The following is an 18359-nucleotide window of genomic DNA, read 5'->3' as shown; positions in this document are numbered from 1 at the left end:
TGTGCATTGGCTCAAAAACTTTTCTTTCTTCAACAACGGTTATCAGTGCACCCCTTATAGAGCCCTCCAGGTGTGGGCAGTATAGAAGTCGAATGAATGAATGAATAAATAAATAGGGTCTAGTATGTATAATTCAGAAGGGGGGGATTCCCTGAAAGTACACATCACCAGAATGCTTCTACAATATCATGCTGGTGTAACTCCGACATGCAAGTAAAATCAGAGAACCCAACCACATTTCTGTGTCAGCCAGCCACTATGCCTGCAGCCCAAACACTCACAACACTTTTGTTCTCGCAGGACCAAAACCACAGGGGCAGCTTAGAACAAGTTGTCAACAGAACCCCCTACAAAAGATGGTCAATTACAGGCTGGATTACTTCACTATCCAACAGGTGAATCCCAATGTGTGAAAAATATTAAGAAAGAAACACAGGAACTGAAAAAGCATTTAACAGAACTGTTTTGAAACAGATTTAATAAGTCCCTGTAACATAATTTAAGAAGTATCTTTTTGTTGTAATTAATTTAATGCTTGAATCAGACCTAGGCAGTTTTGGCTTAGTCAACTGACTGATTTTTTAAAAATTTAACTTATCACAGCAAATGTTCTGTACGAAACCAGAAGTAGCAGCTTGTCAAGAGTTCAATACTAAAAAGCTGACTAGGAGAGATCTTATGCAAGACCTGCAAACGGTGAAAAAGTTGTATAAGCAATTAATCAGGTTTACCAGGTTGGTCTCCTTCATTCCTATGTGTTCAAAAACTTTACATGTTATCCCCTGAGCTCTTCTAGCTCAATTCTCATCTGTTGTATGGAAACACTGTCCTACTTTACAGGGTTGTCATGAGGAAATAAGGACACCTAGGTACAAACTGAACATTTTAGAAGTACTATTTAGAAATACTGCAAACTAAAAGACTAGCCTAGTTTCAAGGGGGCAGCACTTCCCTGACCCTTTTACACTTAAACTCAAAATCCCAGCCTGACACCATATAATGTCCCTTTGATTTGAACAGTATTAATACCGAACCCCCCTTCCCTTGCACATGCAAGAATATCGTTTAAGCTCTATCTGAATATGCCTTCAAATCAGGTCGTGTCCGAAGTACACACTGAAAGACCACAATGCCTCTGAGCACGTGCAGAGTGCAAGACTGCACCCTTCCCTCCTACCAAAAGGAGCACAGAAATGTTCGTTCTTCCCCCGCAGTAAAACTCCCAGAACTAAAGCCCCAGAAACTTTTCCTGCCCCATAGAACTCTGAGCGGAATCGCTAACGGGCGGGCGCAACAGGTACAGCACACACGAACAACTCCCGCACGATTCTATAATTCACGGTCGCCAAGAAAGCAGGAAAGACGCTCGGGCGGGCGAGACGCGTTCTCCCCTGGCTACCCACCCGGGCAGGGCCAGCGACCGCTCGAGGCGCCGGAAGCCTTCCTGCAGACCGGGACCGAAAAGCACACCGCCCAGGTCGAAAACCACAAAGCGCCACTTCCCCGCCATGGCCTCCCACGACTAGCCACGACACTTTCACCCGCAGACTACGATAACACACTGCCCCACTAACCCCACCCCATCCAGCAAACCACGCCCCTATTCTAAACCCTCCGGAAGACGGGCCACCTACGTTCTGTAAGCCACGCCTCCTTCTCCTCCCCCGAATCTTCTGGGTCCTAGTGCCGCAGAATTGATGTGCTTCTGGTTGAACTAAAAGTGCAGGGTGGTGCTTAGCCAGCTGCCTCCAGAATCAGGGCAGGAAGCAAACAGCTGGCATTTAGAAGTACTGAGCATTTGCCCCAGAGGGAAGAGGCCGTGCCTTTAGTGGGAAAGTGCACACGTAATGTGCTTGGCATAAAAGGATGCACAGCACCAAACGGGGAAGTTCAGAGGACCCAGGAGGAAGCTAAACTGAATAGCCCTTGTGGTACTACAGGCAGACCTGCATCCACTATGGGTGTCTGTATATTCCTTACTTTCAGTGCTATCAGCTAGCAGTGGTGTAGGAGCAGCAGCAGGTGAACGGTCACACATCGCAAGCACCTCTGACCCTGTTGAGTAGTCCCTGCAGAGTAGCTGAGTAGAGTTGCAAATTTGGGATAAGACAAATTTTGGCAGTTTGGGGGTAGTGCCCAGCGATGGTGAAATCAGGACCAGGGGCAGCAGAGATGTTACTCTAGGACAGTGATTCTCAACCTGGGGGTCGAACGACCCTTTCACAGGGGTCGCCTAAGACTCTCTGCATCAGTGTTCTCCATCTGTAAAATGGATAAATGTTAAGGGTTGGGGGTCACCACAACACGAGGAACTGTATGAAAGGGTCGCGGCATTAGGAAGGTTGAGAACCACTGCTCTAGGACTTCTGTTTCTTTTAGATGGTATGGTGTACCATAAAGGAGTCCACCCTCCAATGCTGCCATTTCCTCCAGGATAATTCGGTATGTGCACCAATTTCCCACTAAAGGCACGGCCTCTTCCCTCTGAGGCAAATATCTCAATGTGGAGATCAGTTGTTTAGGGTTGCCAACTCTGAATTTGGAAATTTCTGGATATTTTGTAGAAAATTCTGGATATTTTGAAGCCTGGAAAGGACAGGATTTGGGGAGGGGAGAGAGCTCAGCAGATATAGTGCCATGTACTTGTCAGGGGGATAGTATCTTTGTGATTGAGATGCATTCCTACCTCAATGTAACTGCTTGCAACAATTAATCAATGCTGCTGAAAGATATAAGTAAGCAGCCTGCTATATGTGACCATTGCCATTTGGAGCATTCTTTCCTTGATCTTTACTTTATGGCTTCACACGTTTTGTAGATAACCAGGCTTCCCCTGACACCCTGGTCCCATGGGAAACAGAATTGTAGCCATTATCTCATGGGGGCACGAAGGCAGATGGCTCTCTCATACTATCTGCCACTGACCTTGGGGTGCCTTAGCTCCGGGGACTGTTTTCTACAACTTCTTTGGAAAATGGAAGGGGGGACTCGCTTCAGGGATAAAGGGGATGGCAAAGGCCAGGTTTGTCAGAACTGGCTTTGCCAAGCTTTGGTGCTTCGATACCTCAACAATAAACCCTACTGATCAACAATACAGAGTCTGTTTATTGGCTTAAGGCTCAAGACATTCCAGTAACAGTATTTCACAATACCTCCAAAGCAATCATATTCTCTGGGGGAACTCATTTGTGTCATCTGGAGGAGATCAACTGGAATTCTATTGCCATAAATATATACCAATTAACATCCTGATTCAAGGTGAAGAATAGATTATCATGCACCCCAATAGCACCTGGGGATTATTCTGCCCCATTAAGAGATTCCTATTATTATTTATTATATCAGTCTCAAGAAGAAGGCAGTTTTCTAATCACTCTGTGCAATAAGGACTAATATCACTTAGTGGCAAGTATGTTTTGGCCGTCCTTTAGTCACATAGGTCATAACTTTCTGCACCTCTGCGTCAGAAGCAGCAAGGGTTTGTGGCTGATGAAGAAGAGACTCCAAAATTGGCTTTAAGTCTTGCAAAGTGGCTTCGTAGCATTCAATTTCTTCAACATGTGCAGTAGAGTCAGCATCAGTAATCTTCAGTGCATGTCGTGAGAGTGTATCAGCAATGACGACAGTTTTACTTGGACGGTAATTTTCTTGAGGATTATATCTCACCAATCGTAGAAAAAGTCTTTGGCATCTCATTGGCACTTTATCCAAAATCTTTGCAGTTTATCAGTGGTGCTAGAGGCCTGTGGTCAGTGAAGAGCTGAAAAGAAGACAAACCAAAGAAATATTTGGAAAAAGTCCACATTTCCGCTAAACATTCTTTCTCTATTTGAGCATATTGAGTTTCTGCATCAGTGAGAGTTTTGGAACAAAATGCAACTGGTTTCAGACTCTTCAAGAAGAGCTCTACCAAGGCCATAGTTATTTGCATTGGCACAGACAACAGTAGGATGACAGACATCGTAGTATGCTACTGCAGGTGCATTGGTTAACAGTTATTTTACTTTTGCAAATGCAAAATTCAAACGCCAATCTACACCAGACTGTAGCAAGTCGTCCAAAGGACGTAGAAGATCTGCCAAGTTTGGTAAAAATCTGCCAAAGTGGGCCTCTCTGGGAACACTATTGAAGATCTTATCAGGTATTACGCATCCGAGAGAGCAGAACCATACAGGAGGTTGTGTAGTCATTCTGTTGAGGGCTTTTTAAAAATCCAGATAAGGACATAACACATTGAAATGACCCAAGCCCTATGAAGGCTTGAGCACCCATGCTGAGAATTGTGGTACTGAGGAAGACCCCATTAGGTCACAAACAGTTAATTAACAGCCATTTGTTTACTATATCTTTCACTGGCTATGAGCCTCTTATGATTCAAAGTTCTCTTGGTTTTAAATTGATTGATTCAAAGTTCTCATGGTTTTAAATGGATTGATTTGTACTGCGCATCTGTGCAACCAGTTCAGTACTCAATGCAAGCATGTATTTGTGTATTAACACATTGGATAAGATATTCTGCACGTTTGTCAATGTAAAAGTTGTGACACACAATACAAATTTCAGAAGCTGTTCTTTTGCTGTTACATTATTGCTTAAGACAGAGCTTCCGGTGTACATACCGTATATGTGTAGTGGTTTAAGTATAGATGTTTATGTTGGGTTTGCTTTAAGGTTGTTATACTGATCTATAGTTTCATTAATTTTGTTTATCTATGAGGTCACACATGATCATAAATAAATATAAACATTTTGTTCTTATTTAAGTTTTGGTTTAAACAAATTTATTAAATGCTAACAATAAGAACAATAGAACTATAAACAGCTAAGTGGAAGCTCTCAGTCTGAACTCTCTCAGGTTTCAGCTCTAAGTGCTTTTCCCAGTTCTCTTAACTCCTGCCCATCAACTCAAACTCTATTATCATGCTGTGGCTTTGCCGCTAATCAACTAAACTGAGGGGGAAGTTATATGGCCCACCACTGACTGCGTCACATGAACCTCTGGAACATTAATTTTGCTACCTCTCCCATGGAATAGCATCTCTTGCTGTGCCATGCATGACTGGCACTCATAACCACAATGCATTAAAATCGATCTGTTACTCAATCTATTGTCGGTTCTGACAGATGCAATATGATGCACACTATTGGAGCCTGATACACCTCTTGGTTTTTACTTATTTTTTCCTCACCAACTACCACCGAGACTTATGACTTGCCTGTTATTGTTTGTCTGTTCACATTTAAGATGGTTGGGAAATCCACCAAAACTCTTTATAAGTTAAAATATATGAACAAAAGAAGCTTACTGAAATAAAAATTCAACATGTTTTTATTTACCTCTCATGGGAAAAATGAAAACATCAGGTTACCAAGGAGTTTCCAGAAAAATAAACTGGGTAACAAGAGGAATGAGAAAACTTAGGTTATTTATAAACAATCGATATTTTGTAATCAGGAATGTATTGGGTCTGGTTGATAAACAGGTGTTGATACTTTTGAAATATACTGAGACAGAGTTCAATTGGCAGTCACTGCTTAACCAAATAAACATAAGCTACTTCGAACAATATTTCTTATGTTGGAGGAGTTAGGAATAAACACACAATTTCCCACAATTTTCTCCCTTAGAACTGTTTAGGGATCATTCTATGAGAAAACAAGAGTAATTGGAAAAGATGATAATGCCAGGAAGAGTTGAAGGCAGCAGGAAAAGAGGAAGACCCAACTTGAGATGGATTGACTCAAATAAGAAAACCATGGCCCTCAATTTGCAAGACCTGAGCAAGGCTACAAACAACAGGACATTTTGAAGGCCATTAATGTATAGGGTTGCTGAATGTTGGAAGTGACCTGGCTGCAGCCCTTTCTGTACAAATCACCTAAAACATTTGGAAAATGTTGTCAATCCCCCTTCCCCCGGGTATGCCCATACTCATCCCCTCAAAACGATTCATGGACGCCATTACATGTTTTTTCCCTTTTTGGTTAGTTGCTTCAGTGCTGCACAGCTTCATGATGCAGTTCTCCATACCTTGTATAATCGATGCCTCAAAGATTAACCTCCCCCCCACAATTGAAAAAAAACTCACAGAAATGATCAAATTAACAGGGTAGGGGGAGTGGAACATGAGCTCAAAAAATGTTGCCAAGCGGGAAGTTCAGGGATGGCAGAAGGACGTGGAAAATATATTAAAGAGACTGCACAGCAGTGAAGCTGTTTTGAAAACGTTTCATCCCAAAGAATGATTTTTTAAGGGGGATTCACTGAAAACGTTTTGAGGCTGGCAATAAATTGTTTCCAGAACTAAAGGGGGAAAAAACAATATGGAACTCCATTGAGGAAACATGTTATTTCCTGCCTCTGAACGTTTTAAAGGATTTGGACTGAAAGGGCCAGCGATTTACATACTCTCATAGACACACACACACACATACACACACAGAACTGAGACCTAATGGTAGGTTGTTTCCAGGTGATTTTATCTACCTTCATGCCACAGAAGGCTTTGACTACCCATTTCCACACATTCACTTCCATTAAAGCAGGGGTCTTCAAACTATGGCCCTCCAGATGTTCATAGACTACAATTCCCATGAGCCCTACCACTTGGCCATGCTGGCAGGGGCTGATGGGAATTGTAGTCCATGAACATCTGGAGGGCCATAGTTTGAAGACCCCTGTATTAAAGGAACACAACATAGTTACTAGGCCAGTTAGCAACCCTGGCTACAGCAGAAAGGTGGTGCAGAAATACTTTAAATAAAGACACTGGGAGCTTGTTTTTTTCAAGGGGGGTGATCATTGTAAACATTCCTGTAATTTCACCCTGTTGCCTTTTGTCTATGAAACAGGGCAAAGAGGGGCCAGTGGCTCTTCTTTCTTCTTCAGATGCTGCACGCTTGGACCATTTCCTGAACAGCAAAGTGCACATCTGCCAAGCTGGACATCTGCTTGTCCAGTAGACGTTTTTGTTGAAAGTTGCATTTTGCTGCTTGTTAGCCAGCACAGAGCCCTGTTGGTGACAGCAGAGGGAACAACATGTTCCCTCTTAGCTTTCGGCACGTGTGTCCAAATCTCTCTCTCTCTGTGTGTGTCTCTCTCTCTCTCTCTCTCTCTCTCTCTCTCTCTCTCTCTCTCTCTCTCTTTCGGTCAGTCATTAGCATTCCAAAGAAGTTGAGTAAATTGAAAACACACATTGCCACATTGCCGGAAAGAAAGCAGCCCCTCTAACAACTTGTAGTCTCTGAGAAGCCGACATCCATCCAGCATGCCAGTAGATCCCACTGACTGACACAGATTGACTGGGATTGGTTCAATGGCTGGCATGGAGGGAAGCCCAGAGAAGCTTTAGGGGAAGAGATCTGCTGAGCTGTATTAAACCTCACACTATCGGACATAGCGGACTTGGGAGAAAGGCGCATTTGCACTTCTGCTGGACTCTTCAGAGAGATCCTTGCCATGGTAAGTTGGAGGTTTGGTTCATGCTGAGATTTCTGTTAGAACAAAAGAGTTGCTTTGCCATGGCAAACAGCTTTTCATCTTCTTTGAGATGTCACAAGACATCGCTTTGCTTTTTCGATACATGGCTATTTTCACCGAAGCCTAGGAAATGTTAAAAGGTGAAACTGCATGAAAAAGGCAGACTGTATACAATCCAATGGTATGGAATGACATAAACTCAATATTTTCTGTAGTGAAGATTTCTGAGTGTGAGCCTTAGGATATCTGCAGCCTAATCTTACTCTCTAGGTACGGCTACTACATTTCAGGTTGGGGGCAGACTCTCTCCAGCCTATTTGCATGGAGTTGTGGGGTACAGTTGCCAACACTCCTAGAGACAAATGTCTTGTTCCTTTAATAGAAACTTAATGTGTGGAAACAGGCAGTTGAAGGTTTCCAAGCCATGGAGATAAATAACATCACTTGGTAAACAACCTTCTGTTAAAGCGACAGGACATTCTTCTCCAGGCCTGTTGGCAACCCTGCACATTGTGAGGGGGAGCATTGTGTGGTGAGGGTTTGCCTCTCAGTTTGAAGATGTTGCTTGTCCCTGGCTCATTCCGCACATGCAGAATAATGCACTTTGAAACTGCTTTCAGTGCTCTTTGAAGCTGTGCAAAATGGCAAAATCCACTTGCAAACAGTTGTGAAAGTGGTTTGAAAACGCATTATTTTGCGTGTGCGGAAAGGGGCCCCTGTGTTAAATTATCCTTTACCCCTTTCAAGCACTTTGCTATGGAGTCAGACTAACTAATGAAGGATTTTGGTTTCTTACCAGTATTTTTTCTACCCCCAAAAAGTCTCTTTTCTTTAAATGGATACTGCTATGTCATGCATTAAAAATCTATCCCTTAGAAAAAGGTCAGGCAGAACAATGTACCTACTGTTTCTACTGTGGATTTAGCCCTTAGGTTTCCCTAGATTTCTCTGCAGCTTTCACAGGTTTTGGCCAGACCTGATGCTCGGAGGTTTCTTGGTTGTCCTGCTGAGGAATGTGTTGCCTTAAGGTATAAAGCAGGAAAAGAGGAAGAACCACTATGATTCAACCAAGGAAGTCACAGCCCTCAGATTGCAAGACCTGAGCAAGGCTGTTAATAATAGGATGTTCTGGAGGTAATTAATTCATAGGGTTGGCACATGTTGGAAATGACTTGATGGCATACAATACACACACACACACATACATACACACACACAGAGAGAGAGGTTGATTCCATACAGCAAATGTATAACGGGTTGCAGTCATAAAGGAACCTGTTTTCCTGTTCACATGCATTCCATGCAGGCAGTGTGTTAGGTCCCGGACCATAAGCCAATAAAAACACTCTGGGTTCTTGATCAGTAGTGTTTATCAAAAGGCAGCAAGTACCTAGCTTGAGAGCCGGTTCTGCTCAACTTGGCTTTCCTGGGCATCTTTATCCTCGCCCAATCCCCCATCCCAGTTTCCCAGAGAAAGTGTGAAAAGAGTTGTTTGGAGGTTTAGGTGCCTTCAAGGCTGCAATAGGGATAGCTGTAGCCATCTGCCTCACCTCCAGTGTTGGGATTCAAATAATTTAACAACTGGTTTCAGTGGTGGGATTCAAATAATTTAACAACTGGTTGTTTACAAGCATCACTTTAACAACCGGTTCTGCCGAAGTGGTGTGAACCAGCTGAATCCCACCACTGGAAAGGCTCCTCAGGGTCATTCAGCCTAGTTATCTACAATCGGTGTCAAAGCAATAAACATGAGAAGGGAAAGGAAAGAGAGAGAGAGAGAGAGAGAGAGAGAGAGAGAAAGGCCCTTTACATATCAGTAAGAGTACACATCAATCAGGGTACATGGAAGTTACAATCAGGTTACATATGACCAGCTTCACTCCTAACACAGTGACTGGAGCCCATGAAAACAATCCAGGTTGCTTTCGCATGTTCGCACGGAGAAGCTTCTCTCTCTTTTTTTTAATGAAAGGCAACACATGCATAGTTACACAAGTATGCAGAAATGAACCCCCACAGCCATGCTGATCACCCCACAATATGACCAACTGCACCTGTGTAGCTATGCAGATGCAACCTGCAAAATTTTAAAAAAGAGAAAAGAAAAAGGGGCCTCCCTGCAACAGCTGGGCAATGGCAGGCGGATTCTCCCTGGCCATGGACGAAGCAGTGGAAGGGGGGAAATGATGCATGTCCTGCCTGGCTGTTCATACGGCAGTGGCTCCAACCGGGAATTTTTCAAAAGAATAATTGGTTTAGCAATTTTTGAAAAATCCAGGTTGGGGGAAATAAAATGGGGCAAGCTTGTCTTGTGGGCGGGACCTGTGCGAAGTCCCCTCCGCCCAGGATTCTATAGCGTTCTGCACCCATTCTATTTTCCCGGTGTGAAATCGACCAGAGACAGTTCTCTTAAAGAGCAGATAAGATGATAAACCTATTCTAGACTGTATCATCCAAGAGAAGGCCGACGTGGTAGGTATGGTTCAGTGATTATTTATTTGTTTGTTTGTTCATAACCCGCCATCCCCCAAAGGGCTCAGGGCGGCGTACAACATCATAAAACAGCATAAAATCCATATAAAACCAGTAAAAACATTCCAATCAATAAAACAGATGGCAACAAGACCCACCCCCTCACCTCCGCACCCATCGGAAAGCTGAGGAAAAAAATGCAGCCATAGATGCTGCAAATTATAAGAGCAGCCCATCAAAAGCAGATGGAGAGAAGTGCTCTTCTATCTCTTGTTCTGGACACCTTCCTATCTGTGAAAACGACCACTCAACAAACTTATTTTACCTCAGCTTGAGAAAAACAAATATAGATACTGTAAAAAAAATTCCCCAAAAGGGATAAAAGCAGCTGTGGGTAACAATTCGGTAATTCTGCAAAAATGCTGGCCAGCAATTTGGTGCCCATTTTAGCTGAAAAATGTCCCATTTCAGAGCCAGCTTTGAGCACAGGATACCACGTCTGCGGTCAGGTCTGTATCAAGCATTTATAAGCTTGTTTTCAAAAGTGCTCTTTGTCTGGTATTATATGCTCAGCCTTTAAAAAAACAAAACCAGAATTTCTAAAGCACATTATGAAATGGTGAGGTGTGGCCAGCTGTATGGTACCGGACCATAGCTGGAGAGCAAAAGCAAAAAACCAGACAGAGATGTGCATGTCTGGCTTTTGGATATAAATGAAACCTAGATTTTTTTAAAAAGGAGCATGCTTTAAACATCTATTTATTTATTGGAAGTGTTGGTAAGCATCCCTATCTATACATTTTACTAAACTATTAAAGGATGGGGGAGGGGAAATATTTGAAAACCATTTGAAAATTGCACATGGAAGGAGAAGATTGTGTTTCTTTCTCTCCTTGATCTGACACAGGCACCACAGACAGCCATACATGTAGATTCCAGTTGTGGTTTCAAGGAACTGGTTTCATCTTTTTCTGTTGACTGCCTGCAGTGCTACTAATTCTTGGGAAACCAAGAATTGATCAACATGGAACCAGGGGAAAATATATATGTTTTGCAGGCTATATGAGGAGCAACTGGGTCTTTGCAAATATATAATCTGTACCCATAAGGGCCTACTGTGACTAATAGGCCAATGGCCAAGCCTGAGTAGATTAATAGTCAACTTTATAGAAATAAGGTAAAGAGCTCTATTTCTATGAGCCCACTTCAGGGAGAGTCTTTGGAGGGGGGAGGTTGCTGTGGGCCTCAGGAAGTTGCAGGATTCATGGCATAAGCCTCTTTTGTTGATCGGTCTGTCAATCTCCGGATAAGGCCTAGAGATCTCTTAGAATTACACCTGATCCCCACATTACAGTGATCAGATTCCTTGGAGAAAATGGCTACTTTGGAAGGTGGACTCTGGTGTTATAGCCGAGCCTCCTCAGCCTTCGTCCTCAGTCTCCAGGAATTTTCTCAACCCAGAGCTGACAACCCTATTTGTTGATTGTATGAGGGAAAAGATGTTGAGGAGCCTTTCTTCTCTTTTCTTACATCCTAAGCCAATGTAATCAAAGGAGATACTGTGGAATTTTATTGAACCATTCCAAGAAATCACCCTCCCACTCAATCTTCAGCCTGTGGTCATCCAGACAAGAATGGAACCATGGTGCTTTCTGTCTTGGCCCACAGATCACTGAGGCCCTTTCCTCATGGGCCAATAAACTCGGGATAACAATGGAATAAAACCCAATGGGGGGGGGACTTCCCATGGTTCCTGCCCCAATGCGATTCTGCCCCGCTTTCCACCCCAAACAGGTTATCTGAGAATCATGCTATCTGTGATTCTTTGGTGTTAATGCAAGTCGCAGCCGCTCGTGAGTGAACAGCTGCCGTGAAAAGACCGTTACTTGGCCATGCTTCCCTTTTTTCCCCAGTCCCAGCCTCTCTGCTGTAAAGCTATGCAGGGCCCCAGGGGCAGCAGCAGCAGGCTGTGGAGGTCCATGCCTGCCTGGCTCCATAGCTACGCAGCGGGGGAAGGTGTGTGTGTGTGGGGGGGGGGGAACAAATGTGGCTCTATGTGAAGGCGTGATGGCAGCCCACATTGCCTCCATGGACTCAATTCGCTGCCTGCACGGAGGCATGCGAATGCCCCGATGGTAATGTGGGTTGCTTTACCCCGTCTGCAACCCACTGTATTTTGCCTGTGCAGAAGGGGCCTAGGATAGCACAGATGCAGATATTGAAAGTCACAAGAATCAACCAGGTTTTCTCCTGGTAAAGGTAATCGGTTAAGGTGATCAAGCTGGTTTCTGTCCCAAAATTGGCTCTGAAGCCCAATTAAAATGAGTCTAGCAACTCTTTCTCATCCAAAAATGCCTGTAGCACCCACCAGCTGCTCCAAAAAATTTGTCCAAAAAGGAGATATTAGCAACCTAGTTATAATTTAGATCACCAAGGTTCAAAGAAGGTTTTATTAAAGATAGGAACACCTCTCTCCACAATCATTTCTCTGGCCCCCAGCCAGGCAGTCCTGCTCAGTTAGATGTAATGAACCAAGATAGGCAGGAGGCACACCACAGGGGACGCACCACACCTTTCCAAGCAGTTTATCCATCCATCCTCAGGCTGTAGCAAGGGAAATCCCTCTAAGCCATTGCAAAGCAATTACTCTATGCATTCACAGAGTGATACGCTTCAGTTTATATTGAGTTGTTGAAACCTCAGCATATCATGATATTATAGTTCCATGTACCACAGATCTTGTGCCAGGGAAATTGCCTGTAAAACAGGTTAGCAGCCTTGTACAATTAAAAAACCCAGTAACATCAAAATTCAGTATAAGAGATCCAGTATATTTGCATAACTGAAACTGCACAACTTGAAATTACTGATAAATGGACGCTGGCAGGAACCTAGGCATGGTTTGCACTTGGATTCCTGGCGACTGCTCATCTCTCTTTCTTTCCTTTTGGTGAAACATCTCTAAAAAGCCTCGCAGTCCCATAAAATATGTGCCTACCATTCTCTCTGCATATGGGTCATTCTACTATCCCACCCTACCTTTTCAGAATGCCTTTGTTACCCAAAGTAGGCTGTCTCCCCTTTTAGTTGGGGGAAGTAGCTTTTGGAGACAGCACTTAGCAAGAGGGGGTAACTGAGATCAGTAACTTGTGTCTACAAAGATCGCCCAGATGGGATTTCTTAAACAAGCAGGCTGTTGTATAAGTAACAATTGAGTGTTATTAATGAGAATAAAAAACAAATAGACCAAAACTGTATTGACTTAATCAAGCATTCATACACAAAGTATACAAGAGCTAATTAGAAGGAAAGAGAGGAAGAGGCATAGAGATTCAGGGTGGGTGATAGTTGACAAGCTTGCAGAGGAGAGGCCACAAAAGCAGCAGCTGAGATGGAAAAGGATCCCATACAAGTGTGTGTGTGTGTGTGTGTGTGTGTGTGTGTGTGTGTGTGTGTGTGTCACACACACACACACACACACACGCGCGCGCGCGCGCACACACACACACACACACACACACTATGAATGGCCACAGAGTAATGTTTATAGTCAAGAGATTGGTTCTGAGGCAGTACGAGGTAAGCTGGTAAGGAAATGCAAGAGATGAAGGGTTGATTTCTTTTCCAGGGTATACACAAAACTTGAGGTTTGACGAGTGCTCAGGATGCCAGAGAATACCTGGGCTTTTCTCATGTCAGTTTCAGTTTCCTGTGCCATTTATGGCATCCTATAGCAGGGATGGAGTCTGGAATCATACACCTTAACTTAAAGTATTATCTTATTCTTTTTTCAAAGCTATTTTTGGCTCTGTGAGTCATGATTGGCTCTAGAGTCATAAGCTGCAGAACCCTACTGTAAGAATTGCCCTTCCTTGGAAAGGGACATTTTTGAGACTCATTCTTTGACATAGCCTGTGTAGAAGAATAATTCCCTGCCAAGATAAGGTTGGCATGGTGTCCTTCTACCTCTCCTCATGAAGCATGCCATTATGACCCTCAGCACTTTCATCTGAGGGTCTCAGCTTGGAGGACAGATCTATCACTGGCTACTAGTCATGGTGACTGAAGTGAACGTCTACATTTTGAGGTGGTAAATCTCTGAATAGCTGTTCCAAAAGTCATTGGCCCTCCAAAGAGGCTGGTTGGCCAATGTGTGAGACAGGATGCTGGACTAGATGGACCACTGGTCAGATCCAGGAAGGATCTTCTTACGTTCTTGCTCATAACCTCTCTGGCACTTCTGAACTATGCACCTATGTTTACCTTTGCTTTCCTGCCTTTGCTATACCTGTTTCCTTGAAGGTAGAACCCCTAAGAGATTTGAGTTGGGAATATCAACCCATGTGTACTCCCTTGGTACTGCCTAATTGTGACACAAGAGAAGAGCACTCTGCCTTTATTTGCAGCTGGCTACAATCAGAGGATGGGAGTGAGAGTGGAGTTTTGAATTTTGCACAGTGAGGAAACTTGAGATGTTGAAAACACCCCTATGAAAAACAAGCACATGAATCAATCAAGGAAGGAAGGAAGGAAGGAAGGTGTAGTCAACCCCGCAGGGTCGTCGCTAAGGAATAGGCGAGACGCGGAGGAGGTTTCATCTGGCGGAGAGCGTCAGCAACAGGAAGCGCGGGTTTTCATGATCCTGACAACTCTCCCTGTGCTGGTCTCTCGCACCTTTTATTAGGGTTTCATTGTGGGCGTGTAAAGGAGGTGGGTAGGGAGATGAGCGGGAGACCGGGAGACCTGGAGATCATCATGTGATGCATGATCTCACCTGGCTACGTGCGGAGAGGAGCGTAAGCGTCTGAGCCTAATCCTCACCTGGGGGCAAGACCATTGTCCCTGTGTCCGGGATGCGCGGTGACTGAGCCAGACAGTTCATGACCCGTGACTCATAGGGGGATGAGGAGTGGGGGTGCGGTGCGACCAGCAAGGCCGTAGGTCCATTGGCGTCCCAACGTTCTACCACGGTGCTGCTGGGTCAGCAGTGCATCACTACATCTCCTCCTTACATTTTAGAAAAAGGGGGACCGAAATGCTAAGGGGCTGCATTTAAAGGGACGCTTGTCTCCTCCGCCATCTGGTCAAGCTGACCAAGCTGCTTGTGTAACATTAGAACTTGGCTGCGGGGGTAAGGGAAATTGAGGGGCTTCTTGCACACGTTACAGGCAATATTAGACACACATTGAACGAAACAAGATCTGATAACGAGGCACACAATTAAACCAATGCAGAGCTGTACAATAACACTCAACCATCCTCCCGGCAGCCAGCTCCAGAGGGCTGACCACCAATGGGGCAAAACATCATACTTCAGATTAGATACAACTTCTTGCAGCTCACGTGCTTTCATGTGAATCAACTGGGAATTATCAGAAAGATTAAAACAACACATATTATGTACATTCTCACAACCTTGGTGATGTCACAACAACAAGTAATCAATAGCTGCACGATTGTCTAGGGTCGCTTGACGAAGTTCCTGCTGCTCGGAGGCCAGAGCGCCCAGAGCAATGGAGGTAGAATTGATGGGCTTCAGGGCACAGGCCAGCCGGCCAATAGTCTTGGTGTTACAGGGAAACAAGTCCGGGGGCTCCCACAAGGGAAGTTGCGAGGGGACAGGCTCCGGCCTTGGAGAGGGCGACCGCCAAGCTTCTCGGCTGAGGAGGGATCGAAAGGCAGAGGCGGAGCGGGCGGCGTCGGCGTCCCGGCTCCTGGGTGGAGCCTGGGGTAGCAGAGAGTCCCGCAGACAGACAGGGCGGAAATGCAGCAATAACAAATAACATAACTTTGAAGACTAGGGCATGCAAGAAATGTAAGCAACGAAACATGGCTAAACGATACATAGGCTGGGTGATGGGCGGAAGGAAGGCAACCCGTGGTTGCAGAATTGTCCAACGCATGGCTCTTCATGTTTGACTACCAAAGCTACAGAGCGAAGGACGCTAGGAGTCCATGGATTTCTCAAGAGCGTAGGGAGAGCTACTGATAGTCTTTAGCATTGCAGGTTCAGTGATTCTCACGAGCAAGGTTGTGAGAGAAGGCGGTTCCAACAATTATTCAAGCTGCTGAGCTGAGAGTTTCCAAGGGTTAATCTATCAGGAATGTTCCTGGCTGCAATTCCAAGTTTCAGCCAGGGGGCGGCAGAGAGGGAGAGAGAATGGCGGCTGTAGATGAGGAGCAGCTGCACACACAGCCAACCTTTGAGCCATAGCTGGCCCGGAATGGCAGCCTGGGTTGCGATCTCCGTGGAAGAAATGGGTGTACTGGTTCCAGAGAGGTCCCTCCCAGCTTGGCCCAGGCTGGGGGGTGATGGGGAGCTGTGAACAGGGCGGCTGGGTCGGATCCTCCAGGGAGGGCCCGCCCCATCTCCGGGATGGGGGTGGCCCGGCAGGGCGGGCTGGGCTCCTGTATAGAAGAGAAAACAAGCACGCCAGGGGTTTTGCGTGCTGGCTGAGTTAATTCGCTCTATAGATGACAATGGAAAGCCCGAGCCCTGAGTGCGGGCAATTTTGATAGAGAATAGAGAAGAGTACTTTGGATATGGTCTGCTGGATGAGACCTTGATTGGGTCAATAGGGGGAACTACTCCCCTTTTCGCTTGTTTTGGCCAAGCTGCTAGGGCGCAGTTGGCCCATTCCGACAACGCTCACTTGCAACATCCAACGCGTTAAGAGTTACCAGGCAGGGAATTGCCCGGGCTAGTTTAGGAGAAGGGAGAGGTCATATCCAGGTCGGATGTTTGTTTGTAAAACAATCCCAATCACCGCCTAAGGTGTGGGTTTTTTGCAAAGCAACTTGAACAATTCACAATTATAGTCATATCGTAATATAGCCGCCTATAGGAAAGATATAGAGAAGATGCAAAGAAAACAGTTCCTGGGCTTGAGGTTTGATCACAGGAGCAAATTGGAGAGGGGTTTGCAAAAAGCCTTTATCAGATCCTAGATCTAGAGGTGGGGTGCGTCAGCCCATTAGAAAGAGGGAGGGTGTGCAGAAAGGGAAGGCAGGGGGAAGGGTTTGGAAGTCAGCTCTACCTTCCCTCCCGTAAGGGGACTTTGGCCGGTTTGAGCTCGCTTCCTACCTTCACAGCCGAGGCTGTGTAAGATAGGGTGTGGCTGAGAGACCCCCCTTGGCACTGTGACTAGCCAGGGAGCCCCTCAGCAGAGAAATGTGGGAGCATGAAAATGATTTTGGCTTCATATGTAAATCTCGCGCCACGCCAATGTGGCAGTGTAGGCTCAGATGGACTAAGGAAAAGGTTCTCAAGGAGAGGTTTGAAGAAAAGTTTTGAAGGTTTAAACTAAGATGGAGGCGGCTTGAAGCAGGTCCCATCGGTATGCTGCGGAGCACGCACGAGATGTGTCCCGTTTAAGGCGGATGCTGTAATGGGCAAAGCCTTTCAAGCCATTGGCACACATAATCAGAAGGCGAAAAACTTTAATTGAAGCACAAGAGCATAGCTTAGAAGCAATGGAAAAATCCCCCCTATGAGGGGAAAACTTTAGGGGTCTCTTTGAAAGGGAGCAAGACATACAGAACATACATAGGCATACAGAGCACATATAAAGTAACGAGGAGGATTGCAACTCTGATTTGAGATTTTGCTCTCTCTGAGGTGCTGACGATTTTGTTGCCACTGGGAGCTTTGAGCTTAGGGCTTTGCACAGGCTCAGAGGCTATGAGATCTTGTTTGAACCTTACAGCTGGAGAGGGCCAAGGGGGCTTCTTCTTCACGAAGGACTTTGGCTTAAGGCCATTGTGCGAGCATCTTCCCCTTCCATGCCTCATTGTCCTGTAGGATTGGCTATGGGGCATTCCTGAGGAGGGCTCAAAACGGCAGTCCCTCTTCCGGCCAGCATTCCTTTCTGCTGCAATTCAGTGACTGTGGACTCTGCAGAGATTTTGAAATGCGGCCATTCTGGGGCACTGGCGGAGGCATGGTGACTTTGGAAGTAGAAGGCTAGCAGAGCAGGAAGTATAGGACGTAGAGGGGGAGCGAGCAACGAGATTTAGATTAGCTGAACTTAGATTAGACTCAAGTGAGAGCATAGAGGCAGGGTGTTCCGTGAACTTGGCAGTTTCTGCAGGATGTTTGTCCATACTTGGATGTGGATGGCGCCCTGGTGCATGGGGCCGATGACCCCTGGGATGATGAACAACCCCTGTTCAGCGGCAGAAGCTTTGGCAAGACCAGCCTAATGGTCTCCGTGGGGATGGGATCACTATACCTGAGCTGGAGCAGCCAAGATCCTATGGGGAGCTCCGGGAAGGGTTTGAGGTGCTGGATCTTGGTTCCGGCTGGGAGATGCCCGGGCGCTGGCCTCCCAGCGTGGCATTGGGAGCCTGCCCTAGACTTTCCTGGGGGTCTTCGCCTCTGGGAGAGACCCTCCTCCGGCCAGGGTTG

The 18359-nt window shown here is 45.5% G+C and overlaps 1 protein-coding gene across 1 annotated transcript in view; it reads right to left on the bottom strand.

Moving 5' to 3' along the window:
- EPHX2 (epoxide hydrolase 2) overlaps positions 1–1543 on the bottom strand; it is an 87019-nt gene extending 85476 nt beyond the window's left edge. The window contains exon 1 of the mRNA XM_048516744.1: positions 1404–1543. Within this exon, the coding sequence (XP_048372701.1) occupies positions 1404–1510 (107 nt within the window). The 5' untranslated portion in view covers positions 1511–1543. The remainder of the gene's footprint in view (positions 1–1403) is intronic.
- Positions 1544–18359: the final 16816 nt, after the last annotated feature.

The sequence above is a fragment of the Sphaerodactylus townsendi genome, linkage group LG01 (assembly GCF_021028975.2).
Source record: "Sphaerodactylus townsendi isolate TG3544 linkage group LG01, MPM_Stown_v2.3, whole genome shotgun sequence".
NCBI lineage: Eukaryota > Metazoa > Chordata > Lepidosauria > Squamata > Sphaerodactylidae > Sphaerodactylus > Sphaerodactylus townsendi.
Note: the sequence above shows the minus strand (reverse complement) of the source record. Positions and strands in the feature narration are given on the sequence as shown.